Below are 23,052 nucleotides of genomic sequence, written 5' to 3' on the forward strand. Positions count from 1 at the left end.
CTCTAACACAGCATTCGGATGAGGCCCATATATGGCCCTAAGCAGGAACTACCAAACTTAAAACTCTAACACAGCATTACTCTATAAGCCTGACTAAAACACTTCAAGGGCTAAACAATTGTGCTTTAAAGGATTAAGCAAAAACACATTCTAAAGCTAAACAAAACCACACTTTAAGCTTTTTAGTAAAAACACACTTCTAGTCTAAGTAAATATTCTTTTCACACAAGTTATCTATCATTGCCGCATTTGCACATTTTTATTTGGTTTAGAGCAAGCTGGAATTAAGCAATTATATTTAGACTATTTTCTAGCTAACTATCTTATGCAATTTTTTTACTTTTCCACGGTTCACATTTTCTGCCACTTTCTACACCACACATAATGTGTGCCATGCCAGGAGGGTCTTTAGCAGGATTTTTCGTGTTTTGGCCTATGATAAACCATATTCATATCGCCATCACATGGCCATACCATGGCATTACATCACAAACAGATGTAATGCCAGATGTTTGCGATGTAATGGCATGGTATGGCCACTCGGTGGCGATCTGAATAGTCTAGTTTCAAATGTATGACAACCAAGAACAACAATGCATGCAGAGGTCTGCACTCTTTGAGTGCTTTTCTAGTTAATTGAAGCTTTCTTTAACAATTTGTCATACAGTGACACAAAAATTGACCATAAATTACCCTATAGCGAGATATTATTACCTGGTTTATTATACTCCAAAACCCGAAAAAACCCCGTAAAGACCCTCCTGGCACGGCGCACATTATGTGTGGCCCAATTAGACGACAATTGTTTTTGAATCAGAAGATGTTCCTCTGTCCAGCAACAGTAAAACCATCCACCAAAGCCACTGCGAATGTGAGATAATGCCTCCTAAAAATGACCAATTTTAGAGGGATGAAAATTCTGCTTTCAGTGGTGCAGATAACCCCCTAGTGCACCTTTTGGTCTTTAAAACTATTCTACCTAAGCTCTATGGAAACATAAAGCTCATGTTCATATCTTTATCAGGATAATCAGGGTAGAAATGGCAATTTCAGTCATTTTCAGAATTGTTGGATTTTTGAGGTTCTCTGAGAGGGGCCCCAGAACTCCACAACAAAAAAGAGTTTGAGGGTTTTAAGTATATGGCTGTTCATAGTTCCACATACTTATCACATATACAAAGTATGAGCCGATGCTGGTTTTGCCTGGTTTTCTTGTGCAATGACTCTTAACCCTATGTGCTAAATACCCATAGGGTTACATAGGGGTGCCAGTACTTATGACCCCAGTATTTTGGGAAGAACATTTATTTATGATACATTATTCATTCACAAAAAAATTTAAGTCCTTAAAGGTTGGATTTTTCCTCATTTTTTTATTTAAGCCATTAAAATCAATTTTCAAAAGATGATTTTATATTCCTCTTTTTAGTCAACTTTAGCATGGGTGCTAAATGACTGTATGAGCTTAAGTGACCCATTTTAAAGCGACACCATGTAGTTTGTCAGCCTTTATAATACATTTCCAAGACCCTTGTGATGGTAGAAATGATTTACAATAGGTTGAATGACATGTCTGCCGTAGCCTGATGGGTATCTGTACCCAGTTTGGCCTACCATCAAATGCCTGACCTCTTTGGAAAGCTGAGGCCCTGTAGTTTCTTACAAAATTGATAATTCAATTGTTTGTGTGTAGCCTTATATCGTCAATATTATAAGCTACCACAGATGAATCTGCAAAGTAGAAAAGTAGATTTGCATTATAGCCTGAGGCAAGACCCTTTCACCAGAAAAATGAATAGCCTAAACAAACATGTCAGGTCAGTCAGTTAGCCTAAAAGATCTACTCGCCGTGTACATAGGATTAAGCTACTTCTGACTTCTTCTGTTCTAGAAATGTGCTTAGTCATAAAACACTACTCCAACATCATACTAGCTGCGTTTCCATTACAAATATGCGCAAAAACTTTGTCGATATTGTCTTAATGTCGAAAATCATAATTTTCGCAACTGCGGTGTTTCCATTACATTCGGCTAACTAAATTAAAATCTTGTGTATTCTCGCGTGCTGTAAGTCATTAGGAGACATGGCGGTTATCAACATAACCCAGATTTACACTAAATGCATTCAAATTGCCCCCACGGCACTAACGCTGATTATCAGTCATTAGGCTATAAGCCATCAGAGGAGGAGACCTACGTTTTGGTGGGGCAGAAACATAAAATTAAAAATGACATATCAATCACAGGAGTTTGTTATAGGCCTATGCTTAAATCATGTCACAGCCATGTCAGTGGAATATTTCGTAGATCAACTTTATATATCTATGGATCAGCCCAGTTGATTAGTTTCTAGAACTAGAATCTAGAATCTAGATTTCTTTGAGCACCGTTCTCATCACGTTAAACCAGCAAAGCATAGCAACGTTGTTGCTATGGGTAAACAAAACTAGTTGAGCGGTTGCGTATGCAGCGTTTTTGAGAAAGTGTTGTCGGCGAGTTCACAGAGGAGCTGTGGATTCAACATTTTAGAATGACACGAGCCACTTTTAATGAATAAAAATATTTTTTTTTACATTATTCTCCCGGTGCCACTTCCTGTCGACAGTCTTCTTCGTCGGTTTCGTTCCTCCTAACATCCGGTTGTTGGATCACGTGACTCGTTAGATGCGAAAAAAGTGTTTCCATTGCAGTTTTGCGAAATATACAAATTTCGATACGCTCGAAATACCACCTCACCCGAGCGCAAAAACTTTTTATCGAAAAATGTGAGTTTTTTCGAAATGTGTGTGTTTCCATTCACCACATTTCTTTTCGCAACTCTTAATTTGCGCAATTTAATGGTCAATGGAAACGCAGCTACTTTTGGTTTCATTGCTGCTTTGGCCATCAACATACACACACTATACAAGCCGGCAAACAGGAAGTGGTGGGGGAAGGGATGTATGCCGTAACGCAGTCGAATTTTGTAGTTGTTTTTGTGCTCGGGTTACTACCCAAAACCCCTGAATTTCGTTGTGACAGTAAAAGTGATACAGACCCCGTCAGGCTATGGCAGACGTGCCATTCAACTGATTGTAAGTCAATGTACCATCACAAGGGTCTTGGAAATATATATTATGATGGTTGAGAAACAACATGGTTTTGCTTTATTCGTTCTTAAAACTCAAAATAAAACTCAAACTCAAATTCTCATAGGGCATTTACCTGATTTTCATCTCCTTTAAAGACAGCAGTATTGTAGTATTGATTCTTACACACAAATAGTGTTTGTATATAACTATTGTTATTGTTTTTTGACACCTGTTGCTTTTGTGATCGAATTTGCTTCTGCCTTTGCCTTTGTAAAGTACTGTGTAACATGGTTTTATTAAGTGCTCTATAAACAGAGATACTATGTGTCCTTAGATTGTTGGACGGGGCAATGACCAAGTGGCTATGAGTTCCAAATATGAGACGCGAGAAGATTTTGGTAATTTTAAAAGCATTCTTACTTCATAATCATTCTTACTTCACAATCAAATGTAGTTGACAATGTACTAACCTGGTTTGTTAACCTCTCATAGCGGTCATTCGCAACTATGGCAACCTGCTACTGGAGATGTCTGCCATTGTTCCAGATGGCATAGTTGCATTTTTCACCAGTTATGTGTACATGGAGAACATTGTGGCCTCGTGGTATGAACAGGTACGTCTGTGCAGATCACTATGTTGCGAGGTTCAGTCAGTCAGTGTTTCTTATCTTGTGAGTCATGGAACCATTCAAGGTAGGTGGGAAGGTAGGTTCGGAGCGTTTTCACCAAACAAAAAAAAGTTGAACCAAAAAATAGTTGTTTTTTCCGGCGAACCTGTGCAAACCGGAGTGGGCATGTCATTGCGCCATTCAGAGGGGAGAAGGCTAAATCAAGGGGGCAGGTGAATTCCAGGAAGTAGAAACACGTATGGAGCTGGTTATCAACGCTTGGCTAACCCCATAGGACAGCCATAGATTTCCGATTTTTTTTAAAATCCCATAACTTCATGTGTCCTGTGTTACCGTTGTAGCTTCTGTATTTTCTACATACGAAATAGAAGGCACAACTAATTCACAACTTCCTCGTCACCCCGGACTAAAACCAAACGTGCCTTCACATCATTTGTGCCAAGGAGCATACAGCTACTAAACAGAGCAATCCCAGGCACATAGAATTTTTTTTAAATGTGCACCTTTTATTGTTTGGAATTTTTTAATGTATTTTAGCTTTTAAGCTTTTATGCATTTTAGCCTTTTAGCTTTTATGCATTTTAGCTTTTAAGCTTTTATGCATTTTGGCTTTTAAAGGAGAATTCCGGTGTGAAATTGAGCTTAACTGTACCGAAACATGTTAACATGTACTCACACGTGTTTTAGACGCACTTTTGCTCACCCCCAGCATTCCGAACTCCTCCGTTTTCAGCCTAGCTTGCAGTAGTCTTGAATCTATTAGATTGGGCACCACGTAGCCTATGCAGCTAAATCGGTATGTTAAAACCATGAAAAAGGTTCCAAGTAACTCCACACTGCATTGGTAGACTTCTGAGGGTCCTGACATTTAAAACGAGATACTGAGAACTTTGGAAATGCACAGGAAGTTTATTAAAAAAAGACTGTGTACAAGCAGTGCCTTCATAGAATCTCTCCGCTGGGCGCCATCTTGGAATCAAGTCGCGATAAGCCGACTGACGAGCACGAACGAACAGGAAGGACAGGGGAACATATTGCTAAAGTAATTCCATAGGAAATATATAGTTATACTGTCTACATGAGCATGATTAGTAACAAAGCTCAAAATGTTTGCAATGTGTCCCCCTGTCTTTCCTGTTTGTTTGTGCTCGTCAGTCGACTTATCGCGACTTCACCACAAGATGGCGCCCAGCGGAGAAATTCTATGAAAGTACTGCTTGAATAAACAGTCTTTTTTAATAAACTTCCTGTGCACTTCCAAAGTTCTAAGTATCTCGTTTTAAATGTCAGGACCCTCAGAAGTCAACCAATGCAGTGTGGAGTTACTTGGAACCTTTTTAATGGTTTAAAAATAGCGATTTAGCTGCATAGGCTATGTGATGCCCAATCTAATAAATTCAAGCCTACTGCAAGCTAGGCTGAAAACGGAGGAGTTCGGAATGCTGGGGGTGACCAAAGGTGCGTCTAAAACACGTGTGAGTACACCTTAACATGTTTCGGTACAGTTAAGCTCAATTTCACACCGGAATTCTCCTTTAAGCTTTTATGCATTTTAGCTTTTAAGCAATGCATTGGACTGATATCACTGCCATTGCTGTGTTGATTGTTGATGTTTAATGTTTAATGTTCTGTATTCTCTACGTCCTCAATGTTAGATGTTTGTTGTGTCTCTTTTCATAGTATTTATTTATTGATATTTATTGTTGTCTGTGCTTAAATGTTCAATGTGGCTCCATTGAGTGCAAGACAAATTCTCCACGGGGCAATAAAGGTTTCATTCATTCATTCATTCATAACGTTGGTTTCCCGTAAAGAAGTATAGTTAGCAAGTCCGTTGAAGGGAAGCTAATTTTCGACGTCGCACAGTAGGGTGATTACCCGTAATGTTTGGATAAGAAGCTCAGTCCAGCCTGCAAGAAAACCATGACGGAAAGTCATTAGCAAGATCAGTGAAAAAGCTATGTAGCTTATGGTAGTATACTGTATGATAGGGTAAAGCATTACCTAGAGGCAAGTAAAACTAATATAAAAAAAACTCGATGTCACAAATGTCAAATTTCTGTGTGACCCATCTATCAGACCAGTTACAGCAAGTTGCAGGATGGCTAACGTCACAAAGACTGCGTAAAGTAAACAGAATCTTTTTCAGTCCCCTCCCATTGAGAACGGAGTCTGTTTATCTATTTCTTTTACTATCTATGGGCTAAATGAGTTTTCCATCCATATCAACTGTTGCCATGAGTAAATAAAACAACTCAACTAGCATTACACTGCAGATGTTCACTAGCATTTTAAACAGCTAGTTTCTGCCATTTTTATGGGACAACTGGTCATATCATTCTCCCGTTTATGCGTCTCATTAACGTTTGTTTTTGCATCCAACACCCATTGTTGATGACACATCCTTGGTTCGGTTCAAAACTGGAGGAGATGCGGGCTGGTTCACTAGATAGCACCACGGTTCAAAGAATTCCGAACAGCACCAGTTCAACATCGGGTTCGCTGTCGGTGGAAAATCGCCTATTATGGAACCTCAACTTGCAGCCTTTTTCCCCAGCTGATAAAGAGCAAAGTACAATGAGTTACCTGATTTTTCTAACTGCCTGGGTTTGTTGCCATGAAAACATTGTACTCCTCTGGCATACAACAATCTTGATTACTCTGTTCTGTTTTCCTCTTAGTGTATTTTGGCAAGTATATTTTAAATAAATCAAATTCCCTGATATTCCATGACTTTGCCCCACAAATAATAAAATGACTTTCTATGTCTGGCTTAGAATTTTCAAAATTCCATTATATTCCAAAAATTCCATGACCCATGGGAACCCTGATATTCTTACCTATCACAGATGAATGGTAGACAGACTGGTTTGAAGAGAATAAACTCAACGCTAAAAAAAAATAGTCCAGGGACGTGTATTTCTTTGATTTGGACTTTACAGCATTCTCTTTTTTGTGTATTTCAGTTGAAGTCCATGGCAAGGGTAGTCCAAATATGCATGCATATAGTGAGTTCTGATTCCCACTGTGCTTAGATAAGCAAACAAACAAACAAATTTCATTCATATAACTCTCTTAGTTTGAGAACTTTGAATCTTTTGTAGGATATTGCTTGTTCACAACTTGAGCTGTCGATGCAAAGACACAGAGTTCAGAGTTCTGAAACTTTAAATGAAATATACTTTTGGACTACAGTTACACGAGTAGTCACACGACCAAGTATGGTGAGACAAAATAAAACGTGGTGCATTTGTAAGCAGGTAAGAGGGGTAACTATATTGTGTGTCGCAGTAATATCCTTGCACTTTCAGTTTCACTTTGGATTGAGGATATTACTGCGCAGAGTCTAAGTGCTCCCAATGTTATTCCGCCACACAATATAGTTATCCCTTTTGCCTGCTTAGAAATGCACCACGTTTTATTTTGTCTCACCATACTTGGCCGTGTGACTACACGTGTAACTGTATTTTAATAGGGAAAACATGGAGGTGTTTGCTCGCTTCTAACTTCATCTCCGTTTGGATCCTAATGAATGCATTGGGCTAGCTAAGTGCTATCAAAGTTGCGCCGCACGCCAGAGCCAGTGAGTGCACGCATTGAAACGTGAGAGGTATGTATCAACTCGTCTTAGTTAAGGGAATAACGTAGTTTTAATATGAAAAAACACAACCTTACAAAAGTGCAAACACAACCTTACAAAATCCCATTTTCAAAGGTCTTCAAACTTTATAAAAAAGCACACTATAAATATATCTATCGGAAACTTTTGAAGTCTGCATCTTGTAAACATAAGTACTGTCTACATAAAAGTGAAAACAGAAAATCAGAAATATTTTGTGGTTTCACTAGTAATTGTAAAAACTTCCAAATAAGTTTGATTTCTTCACAGTCAAGTGATCTTTCAGGTGAATACAGATTAGATGGGTGGGTCACACCTATAATTGTCCCCTTCCCACCGTCACTGGTAACTGTCAACGCGCCATCTGCCACAACAAAGGCAGCTCCATTTCCCCACATCTCTTGAAAAGAAGCCAAAACACAGAACATCCAGATCAGATAAAAATACTTTTCTTTGGATAAATCTTTTAAAAGGAATGTGTCTAACATATCCTTTCCGGGTCAGGACTCAGGGTCACTACATAAACAAAAGGTAGCCTATGCATGGGCTATGAATTATCCACATTATTCAGATGCAGTTACCAATGCTAAACTATGGCATGTTTGCTAATATACAGTGGGTACGGGTTGAGAATGCACCTTTTGCCGCGGGACTCCCTAAGAGATCCCGTAGGCTGTCAAACCGATTTTTTTCGAGGCTAAGGCAATGTACCCAAACAACCACCAGGTGGCAGAAAGTTTCAACCCGCATTTCAACTGCATTTAGTGATGAAGACCGCATATCCGTCTCATTTAATCATTAAAATGAAGGTGATGACTGGCGAAATTAATCAAACAACGTTTCAATAAACCATTGTTTTAAAAAAATGTTTTTTAGAAAATCGCCTATAGGCTTATCAGAAGGAAATAGCCTTCAATTCAACCTGAAAGACTCGATAGGCAACCTTAGATTAATTCATTAATTCATTACGGCTACAAGACCGCATTTCCATGAATAGGCTATTGTTGTCAATGCGAAGACTAAAGAGATGGACAAGATGGACATTAGGCTACATTTATATGCTAGGAATACTGAGAAATGTTTATAGGCTATTTTAAAACGGAGGCATGTGTTCATTTTAACCAGCGACGCTGGGTACATGTAGCCTACCCAGCACTTTTTATCACAGATTTAGTCCCCCACCACTTTTGACAACTGAAAATAAAATGTATTTAACAGAAATCTCTTTAATACATGCCTACGCTTGTCACTTTACTTATAACCGTAGGCTACATGCACTGAGAAGATTGCGCATTTTGTAACATTGTAACAATGGATGGTCAGATATGCGATAGGGCCGTGAGGGTGATTCATTGTAGCCTAACCATCGACTAGTAGGCCTAGCTCCGCAAAATAAAATTCTAGCAACTTATATAGATCTCGGTATGCATGTTCATGTTGATTCAGAGATAGGCATAGACTACCGTAGGCTACTGTGCGTCAAGCTATACGACAGCAATTTATCATGTGGTGAATTAATGTCTGAACTTTTGATCGGCGTTTCAAGTGCATGCCGCGAATATCAAATAAACTCGACTCCGGATCCCACCAGTGAGAGGCCAAATTTGCTCCAAAAATATATTAAAAGATTTTAAGTTAACTTCTATGTGAATTCGTGGATCAGCATTCACACACATTTTTACATTTACATAATTAGTGTCAGGCTCAGTGAGACCAAGGCCCTTTCCGAAATGTGCCCCTAAACCCTCCCCCACACTTCCACTTCGTTTGCGCGTTCACGCGAGGGTCCGCCACATTGAGTATCATCCGAAACAAAATTTGAGTCGCGTGAAGTGCCTAGGGAGAGGGGCTACCACGCCTCCAGGAGGTGCAACCGTTTTCACATGTTTGTGCAGCTGGTGTAATCTCCCAGCCAGTTGTTTTTGGTCCGTATGACTGCATTTACATACAAAAGCGTGATTTAAGCTACATTGTAACAACTCATGTTTAGTTTGATACTCAGAAAAATGTGCAAGATCTTACAGAAGTAGGCTGTAATATTTAAACACATGTGCAGGTCGCATTTACAGCACTTTTATAATTTGATGTTAAATAAAGCATAAAATGCAACTCCTCACTCATAGTAATCAAAGGGGAGAAGAGGGATGTATCCTAATACGCGGGGGTGTCCAGAACATCTTAATTGGCGATTTAATATAGATTGCCTTCATCATTTCTATGAAAACATATATGACCTCAATTTCCTTCTCCCTTCAAGCGCATCCAAAATGTAGCGCTGTTTTAACCCCTACCCCTTCAATGTGAGTGTTCTCCGCACCCACGAGTGTGACTTGAAAAGGAAGTTCACTCGCTAACGGAGTCGAAGTGATTAGGGACTCCGTTTCGGAAAGGGCCAATGTGTCTGTCGAGAGAGAGGGGGGGGGGGGCAGTCGTCCTCAATGCGCATAGGTGAAGAACTGGTTAGACGGGTGTGGGGGAGGGGGAATGATCGCATGAGACGATTGCTTTTCATGAAGCTGTTACAATGGATAGTGTTATGTACTGTAGGCCTAAAGTGCTGCGCCGACATCGGCCGTCTGTACTATAGCCTACCGTCTTTAAGCGTCTTTGTCCGAATCTGGAGACTGAAAGTTGGTACAAAAATGAATGGGATGAAGTGGTACCAAAGTAAATGCTTCAACACAAAGTCTATGCCACTGCTCAGGGTGAAAGGATATGAAAGCCTAAGGCAGCGATTCCCAAACTTTTTATTATAACGCACCAACTTCAACATCTTCATAGGCCTTAAGCCACATGCTAAAAAGGCAACATGGGTAAAAAGGCCCTTGTTTAAGACACGACCACACAACAGTATATGCTCATTCCCACGCAACATTTCGAATTTTGATTTAATTCTTAACGTGAGCTAGATTGAGCGCTATGAAACGTCAAGTCATGCCCTATGCGGGATATTCTAAAACGCTTAACGTGAAAAAGCTTAATGTGGCTTAAGGGCGGAAAGCAACGGTCAATCATCACCAAATTTCTCATGACCATATATTGTCATGGACACTGAAACCTGTCAAAAAAACTAAACCGTAATCCAGCGATTATAGAAGATATCTCACATTTAGGCTACGTTGTCTTCTTCATTGGCGCCTATGGCGAGAAAAAGGCTTTGGTTTAATGTACAGTGGGTACAGGTTTAGAATGCACCTTTTCCCGCGGGACTCCCGAAGAGATCCCGTAGGCTGTCGAGACAATTTTTTTCGAGGCTAAGGCAATGTACCCAAACAACCACCAGGTGGCAGAAAGTTTCAACCCACATATCCGTCTCATTTAATCATTAAAATGAAGGTGATGACTGGCGAAATTAATCAAACGACGTTTCAATAAACCATTGTTGAAATGATTGAAAATGGTTTAAGAAAATCGCCTATAGGCCTATCAGAAGGAAATAGCCTTCAATTCAACCTGAAAGACTCGATAGGCAACTTTAGATTAATTCATTAATTCATTACGGTTACAAAATGGCATTTCCGTGAATAGGCTATTGTTGTCAAGGCGAAGACGAAAGAGATGGCCAAGATGGTTTAATGTATCTAAACAACGATGTCCACCAAAATTCTCTCTTATATTGCTCGTCATAATCACTTTAAACTATAGGCTAAATATATCGTACCCAAACTCAAATTATTATGGACGTTATATGTCATGAAGCGTTTCTGCCCCATTGAAAGGAAAAAGCTTAACGTGGTTTAATGCAACTAAACAACGATCATTGATCACCAAATTTCTCTCTCATTACTTCTGATAAGCACATCAAACTATCAAAAACTCGGACCCAAACTCCATGGACGTTATCTGACATAAGCATAGGCCTACAAAGGAAAGTTCTCCGCGCTTCTGTTGTGCGACAATCTGGTGCAACCAGGCCAGGACAGAAGTATACAACTATGAACAACTTATGTATACGACTCTGATGAAGACGTTTGTAATGTTGAAACGTTAGTCAATGTTTTGCACCTTTTAAATAAATACAAAAGAAGACATCTGCGTTGCACCGGCATTCCTCTTCTTTTCATAAGCATTGGCTATACTGCCTACAAAAAGGCTTAACGTGGAATAAGGTTGGAAAACAACGACCAATGATCACCAAATTTCTCTCTTATATTACTTCTCATAAGCACATAAAACTCTCAAAATATCGAATACAAATTCCAATCATTATGGACGTTATCTTAATTTTCACTTTAAGCTTTTCCATGTTAAGAGTTTTAGAATGTTCCGGCAATGCTGTAGCCGATTTCACAGCGCAGCAGAGCGCGGGGTTAAATGTAACATGCACTTTTTATGTAGATGTAACACGCACAAGCCTTCTTAAACTGCATGCTTTAGAAAGTTAACGTAATGGAAATGTTCAAAATAACTAGCCTACTTTTTGGCTAGCAAAGGCATCCCCGTTTAGCTAATTGTCCTAAACATTGCGTTCGTTTTTGTGACTTAGCCTATGAAGCATATCTGTGATAAGTTGAGCAGACACTGCTGTTTCATTGAAAGAAGGTAGGCCTAATAAGCATTTCTCTCCCTCTCCATTGACCAGAGTGTTTTTCCGGCATGAGCCGAACCTGCATGTTATTAGGGCGGTCTTATGTTGCCCCCCTGCGGTTGCAGTTTTAATCACAATGCCGCACCTTCGGCATTCCCGATGTGCGGGGAAAAAAGGAGCATTCTCAACCCGTACCATCTGTAAGGCCAGTTCAAACCCAAGATTCACGACGAGACGAGCTAAACATTTAGATCTAGAACTAAACCCCGTCAACGTGTTGCAACATTCTTTCTAAAAGACGGTTTGGTGATTGGATTGAATGACTTAGGTCGCGCCATAAAAGCTGAGGTAAAACGTTTTTTTTACCTCATAAACTCAAAACGGAATGTAACAGATGAGACTATGGCAATGCAGTAGCCTACCTATGTTTACTTCGGTAGCTGATCAATACAGTGCCCTCCAAAAGTATTAGAATGCATGCTTAAAGTTAAATATAAAATCATCTTTTGGAAATTTATCTTAATGCCTTAAATGAAACAATGAGTAACTATTCAACCTTTATGGACATTAATTTTCTTTGTGAATGAATAATGTATTGTAAATAAATAAATGTTTTCCTTAAAATACAGGGGGTCATAAGTATTGGAACGCCCATGTTAAATTCCCATAGGGGATTTTTATTTTTATTTTTAAAGGCCAGTTATTTCATGGATCCAGGACATTATGCACCCTGATAAAGTCCCCTTGGCCTTTGGAATTCAAATATATAAATACTTGCATTGATTTGATTTAGATTTCTAAATAATAAAAATTTGAACAGCGTACTATACAAATGCTTACATTTTGACGTGTATCTCACCACAGCAAGCTCACATCTCGACGAAACTTGCATGGTTGTGTAGGCCTGACTGTCCTGAAAATGGCAATATAAGAACCATGGTGGAGGTATACTTTGGGGCTGAGCAATTTACAGAAATATGTGGTTTGTGCCTTCCAGAAATAGATGGCCATTTTTATTTAGTGATGAAAAAATTTCTTTTTGGCACTTTTTGCACTCCATATTTGTGACACTAGCTGATCTGACATGACTTGTTTGCGGTAGCACACATGACGTGCACAGATGATGATTCTCTATAATATTTGTTTTACTGCATTGCAATGAACAAAGTAAAGGCAAAAGTTGTTTATTTGTCAAACAAATTTGGATGCAATATGAGTCTTGAATTGGATACCATACAGGAGTGTGCTAGGATCTCAAAACCGTGTTATGAACGTGACTTGTCATAGAGAAACACATGATAACATTGGATTATGAACATAGGCTATTCCACACAAAAACACGAGGTAAGTGGAGCTAAATGAAGTTATTATTTTGCTGTCACTTCGTCTGTTTTATGGCCTAGAAGGTTGTATTTGGTATCTGTGGATAGCTCTAGCTCTCCTCTTTCATCTGACATGCGTGCCAAATATTTTTGATCGCGATTTCACGAGGAAATCAAACGAGAGTAAAGGTAGCCAAAGTTATATGACATTATTATTTGTTTGTAACTTCGTCTGATTTTATCATACGAAATGATCGATGTATTTGGTATCAATGCAAAGCTCTGCTTCTCCTCTTTCATTTGATATGCGTGTCATGTCTGTGCGATGCGTGGTCCGCGAGTAATTTAAGCGAGAGTTCTGGATGCGCCGGTGAACGCAGAGCAATAGAGACTGTAAATAATATGATATACTTTGATTTAACTTCATCATTTTATTTTATTTTCATACTTGATCGTACAGACAAGTGTCTAGTATCGTTGGAAAGCCCCGGTTCTGCTCTTTCCTGCAATATAAGTATCATATAGCTGTGACTAATAATAGCGGAGCAATGTAACAAAGAAAATGTGTGCGTTTTTTGACGCACTTTGCGTCCGTCGGGCCCATAGGGTTAATGTCAGTTATTAGCTGTTAGCTAATTAGCTGATTTTATTCTCATTGAGCTCAATGCAATTCAAACCAACTAATTAGCCAACAGCTAATAACTGACATTAAAGCATGCTTTACTCTTTACTTCGTCTGTTTTATGGCTTAGAAGGTTGTATTGGTATCTGTGGATAGCTCAAGCTCTCCTCTTTCATCTGACATGCGTGCCATATCTTTTTGATAGGCCTACTTGGTTGCATGAGTAAATCAAACGAGAGTAATGGCAGCCTAAGCTATATGGCATTATTATTTGTTTGTCACTTCGTCTGTTTTCATAACACAAAAGGATCGATGTATTTGGTATCAATGGAAAGCTCTGTTTCTCTTCTTTCGTTTGATATGCGTGGCATGTCTGTGATGCCGGGAGTACTGGATGCGCTGGTGAAAGCAGAGCAATGTAGACTGTAAATATGATATACTTGATTTAACTTCTTGATTGTTTTCATTTTCATACCTGACCGTACAGACAAGTGCCTAGTCTCATTTGAAAGCCCCGATTCTGCTCTTTCGTGCAATAAAGGTCTCATTTCAGTGCGACTAATAATTGCGGAGCAATGTAACAGAGAAGAATGGGTGTGTTTTTTGACGCACTTTGCGTCAGTCGGGCCCATAGGTTAAGGATAGGCCTACTTTGTAAACATTCAAACGTTGTCTACATCCGACTTGGTCGTCAGACATGTCAGTATTTTAAATGTTTTTTTAACTAGGCTACATCGTGTTTGATTGTCAAATTTTTAACACCTGAAAAATAAAAAATAGTTTGTGCGGTTTGAAAAATATGCGCGGTCTGAATATCTATTGCGCGGCCACTTCGACTGGCCTGCGCGGTCAGCGTAGAGGGAACATTGCCTATAACCCATATTGAGCTTGCAGAAACTAAAATCCAATCTTCGATTTTTTAATGACAATCAGGTGAAACAGACCAATTTAGCTGTCTAGCATAGACCCCCATTGTTTGATCACTTGCTTGTGATCGCCCCTAGTGGAACTGCAACAGGAACTGCAGGTACAATGCAGGTACGATGGAGTTAGTGAGTGGACCGGCTCTCCATAAATGGGCTCTGCCCAAAGGTTGTGAGCAGGAAGTGGGGAAGATAGATGTGCAGGTTTCCAGCCTGAGCTGCCAGCGAAATCCAAATTCCGTTCACCCACCCTACAGTAACATCACAAAACAAGATAGGATATTCCGTTCATCCATTCTATGACCCCTTTAACTTTTTGAATGGCAACAACCTAATATTGCGTTTTTAGCTCCCATGCGTACAGTGGCCTTTTTTTTTTTTTTTTTTTTACGAAACTAAACACTCTAACTCACCTTATGTGTGATTTTTGGAAGTCTATCATGAAGAGAACTGAAGTAGATGACGATCAAAAACACAATCCAGACATTTTATCGGTCATTATATCACAACGCGGCATTTGATTGATATTGCCGCATGAATTGTGTCGAATCAGGCACGTCAGGTCAATACCAGGTCATTTCGTAATTTTGTGGGTTCGTCACAAGGTGGCAGTCTCAACAATGGGATAGTCTATCCAGTGTTAGTTATAGATCAGTAGGATCGAGGAGAGAGTTTGAGAGCAACCCCGGTAGTAGGTTATGGAAGAGGCTAGCCTTGTTGCATTATCTACAGCGTGTTAGAGAGATAGAACTGTTCATTGACATAGGGCGCTTTAAATACATGTAGGCTAACACTTCCCTTGATCATCACTGACAAGTGCAGATTTTTTCCACGATTGCATTCTCATAGCAGCTGTGGCGGCAACATTACAGAAACACTAGGTCGGCAGCAGGAAAAGTTCCGGTGGTAGATATACAGATATGAGAAAAAGTTTGTGAACATTGCGGAAATGTACGTCTGTCTTAAACCAGCTATATCTCCTTTTCTAGAAAACAAACAGGGATTTTGATGAAAACCAGCCACTGTTTAGCTTGGGATTTCTCAGGAATGGAGACTGAGAGCTCAGAGTCTCACCTTTCAAAGGAGCCATCCCAGCTAGCACACACATGTTGAATCAACCTTATAGCTGCCATTGATGCAACGTTGTTTACTGACGTTGATTCAATGACATTTTGGCCGGTGAAACCACGTTGTTTTGACGTTGACATTTTCCTGTTCATTTCTAATAAAAGCGAGTATCACACACACAAAAAGAGAAGTGAGTGACACTGTATTAGCCTACACTATGCCTAGCCTGCATATTCGCCGGGAATCTAGCACACATATTCGTTATTAAGCTACTGTATATAATTTTCACACACATGTAAACATACTTTCATACTTACCAGTGACGAAATTCACCGATGCACCGCCACACGATTCAACTCACGGAGAACGATGATATTCCTTTGAGCGGAGAGCCAGCCTACTTCACTTACCATATAATTAACACCACGAATAACTGCTATATATAGCCCTTTTTTACTGTGTACATATCGGTCATGGTGACTTTATAGTTTTTTGTAGTGTACTTTCATTCCTGTTAGATCTTCCCAAAAGAAATGTTGGTGAAACAAAAATGATAGGGGGCTGACAAAACCTTGCAACTGTATTTGTTGTTTATTTGTATTTTCGAAATTTAAAAAGGAACAATGCCTACTGGGAGTTGGGAAGTGTAGCCTATCTTAACCTATGTCCTGTCATTCGTGATTAGACTCACTGTCTAATCTGAATTGGAATTAGATTAGACTCACTGATTAGACTGAAAATGTATGTTTACTTCGGATAGTGCTTGGGTTCATCTAGCTAACGTTTGCAAGGAAGCTGGATTTCAATTCTATCATGAATAACTTCACTGAGCTAGGATGATCAGAGGAGTGAGTTTGTAATGGGTGAGTAGCCTACAGGTTTCACTGTCAGTTGTTGGAACACTGCTATGCTGATTATATTGTAGCGCCGAGATATAGCCCCTGTGTTGGACTGCTCTGTCTGTTTCCCCTGTCTCCTGTTTTCCTGGCCTGTGCGTGCGTGTGTGTGTGTGTGTGTGTGTGTGTGTGTGTGTGTGTGTGTGAGAGTCAGTGCGTGTGTGTGTGTGTCTCCCTCTCCCTCCTGTAACTGTGTGTTCACACCGCCGGCGACTTGAGCTTCCAAAGATTCCGGAAGTCATTCATTTTCAATGGAAGCCGGCTTCTCTCAGCTGCCAGCAGCGACCAATCCGTCGGCGTCGCGTTTTGGGCGTCTTGAGCGACTTGAGAAAGTTGAAAATGGTTTAACTTTATGGTAATGAGCTATGACGCGGTTCAGCGACCAAACGACCAGCAACGGACATAGAATGCTACTACGTCAGAGCGGCCAAAGAATCCAAGCTGATCCCAGCTTCCCACAGCGTCCTTTACAGGGCGTCCTGAGCGATTTTGGAAGCTCAAGTCGCCGGCGGTGTGAACACACAGTAAGGCAGGCATAACACTTAATGAAAACCTGAATTCTTGCTTTTTAAAAATCGCTGCAGTTGCAATAACCAGTCGTGGGCTAACGTTGATGTCAAAGCTGTTTCAACGTTGAAATGTTTCTTGTCATAGGGGGGGAATCCTTGTCGTACGGACAAATGCAGGTGTAAGGTTTACACTTAATGAAACCCCAATTGTTGCGTTATTGAAAAACGCCGCTAGTTGCAAACAACCAGTCGTGGGCTAACGTTGATGTCAAAGCTGTTTCATCGTCTCAGTTCAACCTTCAACGCTGTCAACCGATGTCAACGTAGATACAACGTGTGCGTGCTAGGTTGACGTTAAAGTAAAAGGTGTATCAACATCGCAGTTCAACCTTCAACGCTGTCAACCAATGTCAACGTTGATACAACGTGTGCGTGCTAGCTGGGATAGTATGTGTCCATAACTATAACATAGAGTATGCTGTGGCTCTACAAATCAAGGGGGCAGGCATATTCCCGGAAGTAGAAACACGAAATGAGCTGGTGATCAACACTCTGCTAACTCCCTTGGACGGCCATAGATTTCAGATTTTTTGCGATCCCATAACTTCATGTATCATGTGCCCTTTGTCTCCCTTATAGCTTCTGTGTATTCTATATAGGGTATCGAAGGCAAAATTAATTCACTTCTTCCCCGTATATTGCGTTGGTTTCCCGTAAAGAAGTATTTTAGCATGTCTGTTGTAGGGAAGCTAACGTTCGCCCGTAATGTTTGGATAAGAAGCTGAGTGAGCCTGAACGAAAACCATGACGGAGAGTCATTCGCAAGATCAGTGAAAATGCGTGTAGCCTACGGTAGCCTACTGTTTGATATGGTAAAGCATTACCTAGAGGCAAGTACACATAATAATAATATTAAAAAACGAACGTTAACAATTTCAGAGGTTTTCGATCTATCAGACGAGTTACAGCAGGCTAACGTCACGAACTGAGTACGAGTCTGCGCAGTACGACGGAAAGTAAACGGAATTTTGTTTCAGCCCCCTTCCATCGAGAACAACGGAGTCTGTTTGTCCATTTCTTTTATGTCTATGCTACAAATATAGTAAAAATGATCTAGCTTGCTGGCACTCTGGGACATAGCTTCCAAAAACAGTGCGGCATTCAAAGAGTTAAGAAACACCGCTTTAGGTCACAGGATAAAAGTGTGGGAAGCACTTTATAATAACCGTTGCCTATAAATGGTAAATACTTTAGGTAACACTTTATTTTAATGTGTTGCTGTTACAGTGTACCTACCTAATTAGGTACAGTGGTACAACCTGTGTAACAACATGTACTAGCATGTACTAGCATCGTACTTGCATTATGTATTTGTGGGTACCTACATATAGTTGTTACATTGTAATACTGAGTGCTTTTACAAAACTTTGCCAATTTGCCTACATTTTTCATTAGAGGCAAAGGGCTGACCTGAGACCTGCTGGATGGGGTAAATCTGGTCAGGATAAATTGAATATACAAACCATTCTTAGCTCCAGTCAAGGCCTCATTGTCCTCAGTGTACATGTAATAGCTGCACTGCTACACCTTTGTTACTCTTGTTAGATGTACCAGTTAATTACTTGCACGAACATATTACCTGTATGTTGTGTCTTTGATATCTTGGAAGATGTCTGCCATTACCCTACGTAGCACATGTATCAACTGTGTTGGTACACACTTATTACTCTTTGATACAGTGGCATAAACCCATTAAATGAAGTGTACCAGTTATGTACATTAAATCGGTAACGCTTTAGAATAACATGTGCTTATTAGCTATGAACAGTGCATAATAAGCAGTTAACAATTATTCACTAACAGTCAGTTAACTGTTGTTATCCTTTAATAACATTAACCAACTGTTAACATACAGCTTGTAAGTGTTATAAGCAGCCTTTTTAAGTTACTTACAAGCATATTTGTAAACAGTTAACGTGCAGCTTGTAAGTGTTAACAAGCAGCTTGTTAATGGTGAAAAAGACATTTCTTAGGTACTTGTAGTAAATTCTGCAGCCCCCCAATCTAAAGCGAGAACGATGTAACTAACAGTTAACAAGCCATTTCTTAGCTACTTGTAGTAAATTCTGCAGCCCCCCAATCTAAAGTGAGAACCATGTAAGATAACTGATCGAGTAAGCTGTGAGAAATGCACCTTCAAAATTGTTGCAGACAGTGGGAATCAAACCCGGGCCGCCTGCGTCGCAGTGTGTGATGCAGCCAACTGAGCTACGTTTCTATTAATGCAACTAGTGTTTTTTTTCTGTTGTTTGTATGTTCCGCTGATTTTCTACATCATACCAATAACCCTTTTTACAAATATGTTTCTGATGCTGTTTCAGTTCAGTGAATGCATTAAAACAGTCAGTTTGTCCGCAGTCTACGTGTAAAGCAAAGATCATAATTGGTAATTGGTATTGTAGCGACCGGCTGTCAATTAAAGGGTGCCCGTGCTATGTATAACCCTGGGCACGCTCGTGATTGGCAGCTTGGCGAGAGTGGGGTGAAACCCCCGGGGCTGATAGGCAACAGGTATCGGGAAGTTCAGGATCTTGTGGGTTCTGCACCAGACTTGGGCCACATACGCTGTTCTAAAGCTTGTGAGACAACTTGGTGAATAAAGCCGTTAATATAACCCTGACTCTTAATGGATTGTTACAGTATGATATAGAACCTCAGCGGAACATAGAAACAAGCAAAACAACTTCAGATGTTATGGTAATAAAAACGCAGCTCAGTTGGCTGCAGCGCTTAGTGCGATGCAGGCGGCCTGGGTTCGATTCCCACTGGTTCCAATCATTTTGAAGGTGCATTTCTCACAGTTCAATCGATTTAGTTATCTAAGGTTAGGCTAACTGTTAGTTACATGGTTCTCACTTTAGATTGGGGGGCTGCGGAATTTACTACAAGTAGCTAAGAAATGGCTTGTTAACTGTTAGTTACATCGTTCTCGCTTTAGATTGGGGGGCTGCAGAATTTACTACAAGTAGCTAAGAAATGTCTTTTTCACCATTAACAAGCTGCTTGTTAACACTTACGAGCTGCATGTTAACTGTTTACAAATATGCTTCTAAGTAACTTAAAAAGCTGCTTGTTAACACTTACGAGCTGCATGTTAACTGTTTACAAATATGCTTGTAAGTAACTTAAAAGGCTGCTTATTAACACTTACAAGCTGTATGTTAACAGTTGTTAACTGCTAGTTATGCACTGTTAATAGCTAATAAGCACATGTTATTCTAAAGCGTTGCCTAAATTTATACTAAATAAACTATCAATGTACTTATTATAGGCAGCCTAAAGTTAACAATAATTAACTAACTATCATTCTGTGATTTCTAAACAGTTATATTATATATAAATGTATACTAAATAAAGTATTAATTTACCATTTATAGGCGACGGTTATTATAAAGTGCTACCGAAGTGTGTGATGAATGCAAATACATCGGTTGCCGGAACCATGGGAAATTTCAGTCCTGTGATAAAAGAAATACTAACTGTGCTGCTTCTGTGATCTCTGGTGCTGTAGGGGATCCTGGAAAATGTCCAAAGGAACAAGCTCATTTTCATTGAGACTCCTGATGCAGCAGAAACCAGCATGGCTCTGGAGAAGTATCAGGAGGTATGGGTGCATTCCTGCTACTGCTCCACACCCGCCCACCTCCATAGCACACTCTCTCTGAGCCTTGTACTCATAGCTTTATCTCAGTTCAGAAGACAATGTAATTACAGTGTTAACCTCTCCTTACCATGACCTCTGACCACGGTCTTGCAGGCTTGTGAAAACGGCCGTGGAGCCATCTTGCTGTCCGTGGCTCGTGGAAAAGTGTCTGAAGGAATTGACTTTGGTGAATATTCTCTGACACTTAATATGGTTTATTTAAGCTAGCTTTGCTTGTATCACTTATACACAGACTTATCCTCCACAGTGCATCATTATGGACGTGCTGTTATCATGTTTGGTGTCCCATATGTTTATACACAAAGCCGCATTCTCAAGGTATGACTCACCACCTCTTTCAGTTCCATTCTGACATTAATTTCATTCTTTTTCTTGTTTTGCTTATTAATCATATGAAATCCAAGTCAGTAAACATATTGAATCTCTGTGTCTTTGAGGCTCGTTTGGAGTACCTTCGAGACCAATTTCAGATTCGGGAGAATGACTTCCTGACTTTTGATGCCATGCGTCATGCTGCACAATGCGTTGGCCGAGCCATCCGTGGAAAGACAGACTATGGTCTCATGATCTTTGCTGATAAAGTAAGTGTTTGAGTGTTCTGCAGTGTCATGACAATGACAGTAAGATGGTTAGTCTTCATGTCTTAACCATTCTCTGCTCCGTTCTTGACAGCGCTATGCTCGGGCTGATAAAAGAGGGAAGCTGCCGCGATGGATCCAGGAGCAGATCACTGACAGCAGTCTGAACCTCTCTATTGATGAGACCGTACAGCTGTCCAAGCACTTCCTACGACAGATGGCTCAGCCCTTCAGACGGGTAAGGACACATGCACAACACATCATCTCATAGTGTTCAACTGAGTAGATGAAAAGAGCTTCAGTACACCTGCTCTGATAGTTAAATTAAATGAACATGATTTGTGTTCTGTTTAGGAGGACCAGCTGGGCTTGTCCCTCTTAACATTGGAGCAGCTTCAGTCTGAGGAGATGCTCCAGCGGATTACTCAGCTCGCTCACCAATCCTGAGCTGCAGCCACCGAGATCAGTTCTAGCCCATTCATTCTGTGAAATATTGCTTTTGTACATCTCATCTTGTATTTGTTGTTTTTGTTATTAATACAGGATTGAAGCCGCTGTTATAGCTTCTCAGACCATATAACCTTTAATGGCTTGCCCAGCTGTAGCAGGTGCTTTAAGGATTCATATTTCTGTCCTGTTGAGAACATAATTTTGTTGTCAAACTTTCCCCTTTGAGAATGATTAAACATAATCATTAAGAACACACTGTTGCTGAGTCTGTATGGATGTGTGGATGTTGAACCAAAATTGTCAAATACTACAGTACCGGCTTTTTGATACAGTGCCCTCCAAAAGTATTGGAACACATGCTTAAAGTTAAATATAAAATCATCTTTTGGAAGTTGATCTTAATGCCTTAAATGAAAAAATGAGGAAATATTCAACCTTTAAGGACATCAATTTTCTTTGTGAACGAATAATATATTGTAAATAAATAAATGTTTTCCTTAAAGAGACCCTATACAACTTTTTCATAGTCATACAATCGCTTAGAAATCGTTGTTTTGCTTGACTGACCAGTTTTATCGAAAACAGTAATATATCCTCCCGCCCCCAGTGTCCCTATCCGCTATTGCAGCCTTGCAGTTTGTCCAGGAGGCGATCGCTCCTGTTCATTTAGCCTATTAGCCTGTTTGATGCTCATTGAGCTCAATGCAAATCAAACCAGCTAACAGGCTAACTGAACAAAACCAAACAAAACACCATGCTTATCTCTAGGTATGGTGAAGGGTGTATGATGATGTGCGGCTATTTTAGTTCCAAAGGTCATAGTATCCTGAATCCATGAAATAAGTGGCCTTTAAAAATAAAAAAACGGCCTGCCCCCATGTTAACCCTATGTGTTAAATTCCCATAGGGTTACATAGGGGTGCCAATACTTATGACCCCAGTATTTTGGGAAGAACATTTATTTATTGATGATACATTATTCATTCTCAAAGAAAATTTGTGTCCTTAAAGGTTGGATTGTTCCTCATTTTATTACTCAAGCCATTAAAATCAATTTCCAAAAGATGATTTTATAATCTCTCTTTTTAGTCAACTTTAGCATGGGTGCCAACA

At 39.9% G+C, this 23,052-nt stretch overlaps 1 protein-coding gene across 1 annotated transcript in view; it reads left to right on the top strand.

Annotated features, from left to right (window-relative positions):
* ercc2 (excision repair cross-complementation group 2) overlaps positions 1-22,192 on the top strand; it is a 121,382-nt gene extending 99,190 nt beyond the window's left edge. Inside the window, exons 16-23 of the mRNA XM_062552363.1 lie at positions 3,406-3,469; positions 3,564-3,685; positions 20,759-20,851; positions 21,005-21,077; positions 21,159-21,229; positions 21,349-21,492; positions 21,584-21,727; positions 21,844-22,192. Of these exons, the coding sequence (XP_062408347.1) occupies positions 3,406-3,469; positions 3,564-3,685; positions 20,759-20,851; positions 21,005-21,077; positions 21,159-21,229; positions 21,349-21,492; positions 21,584-21,727; positions 21,844-21,936 (804 nt within the window). The 3' untranslated portion in view covers positions 21,937-22,192. The remainder of the gene's footprint in view (positions 1-3,405; positions 3,470-3,563; positions 3,686-20,758; positions 20,852-21,004; positions 21,078-21,158; positions 21,230-21,348; positions 21,493-21,583; positions 21,728-21,843) is intronic.
* Positions 22,193-23,052: the final 860 nt, after the last annotated feature.

Source organism: Sardina pilchardus, chromosome 13 (genome assembly GCF_963854185.1).
Source record: "Sardina pilchardus chromosome 13, fSarPil1.1, whole genome shotgun sequence".
In the NCBI taxonomy this organism is placed as follows: domain Eukaryota; kingdom Metazoa; phylum Chordata; class Actinopteri; order Clupeiformes; family Clupeidae; genus Sardina; species Sardina pilchardus.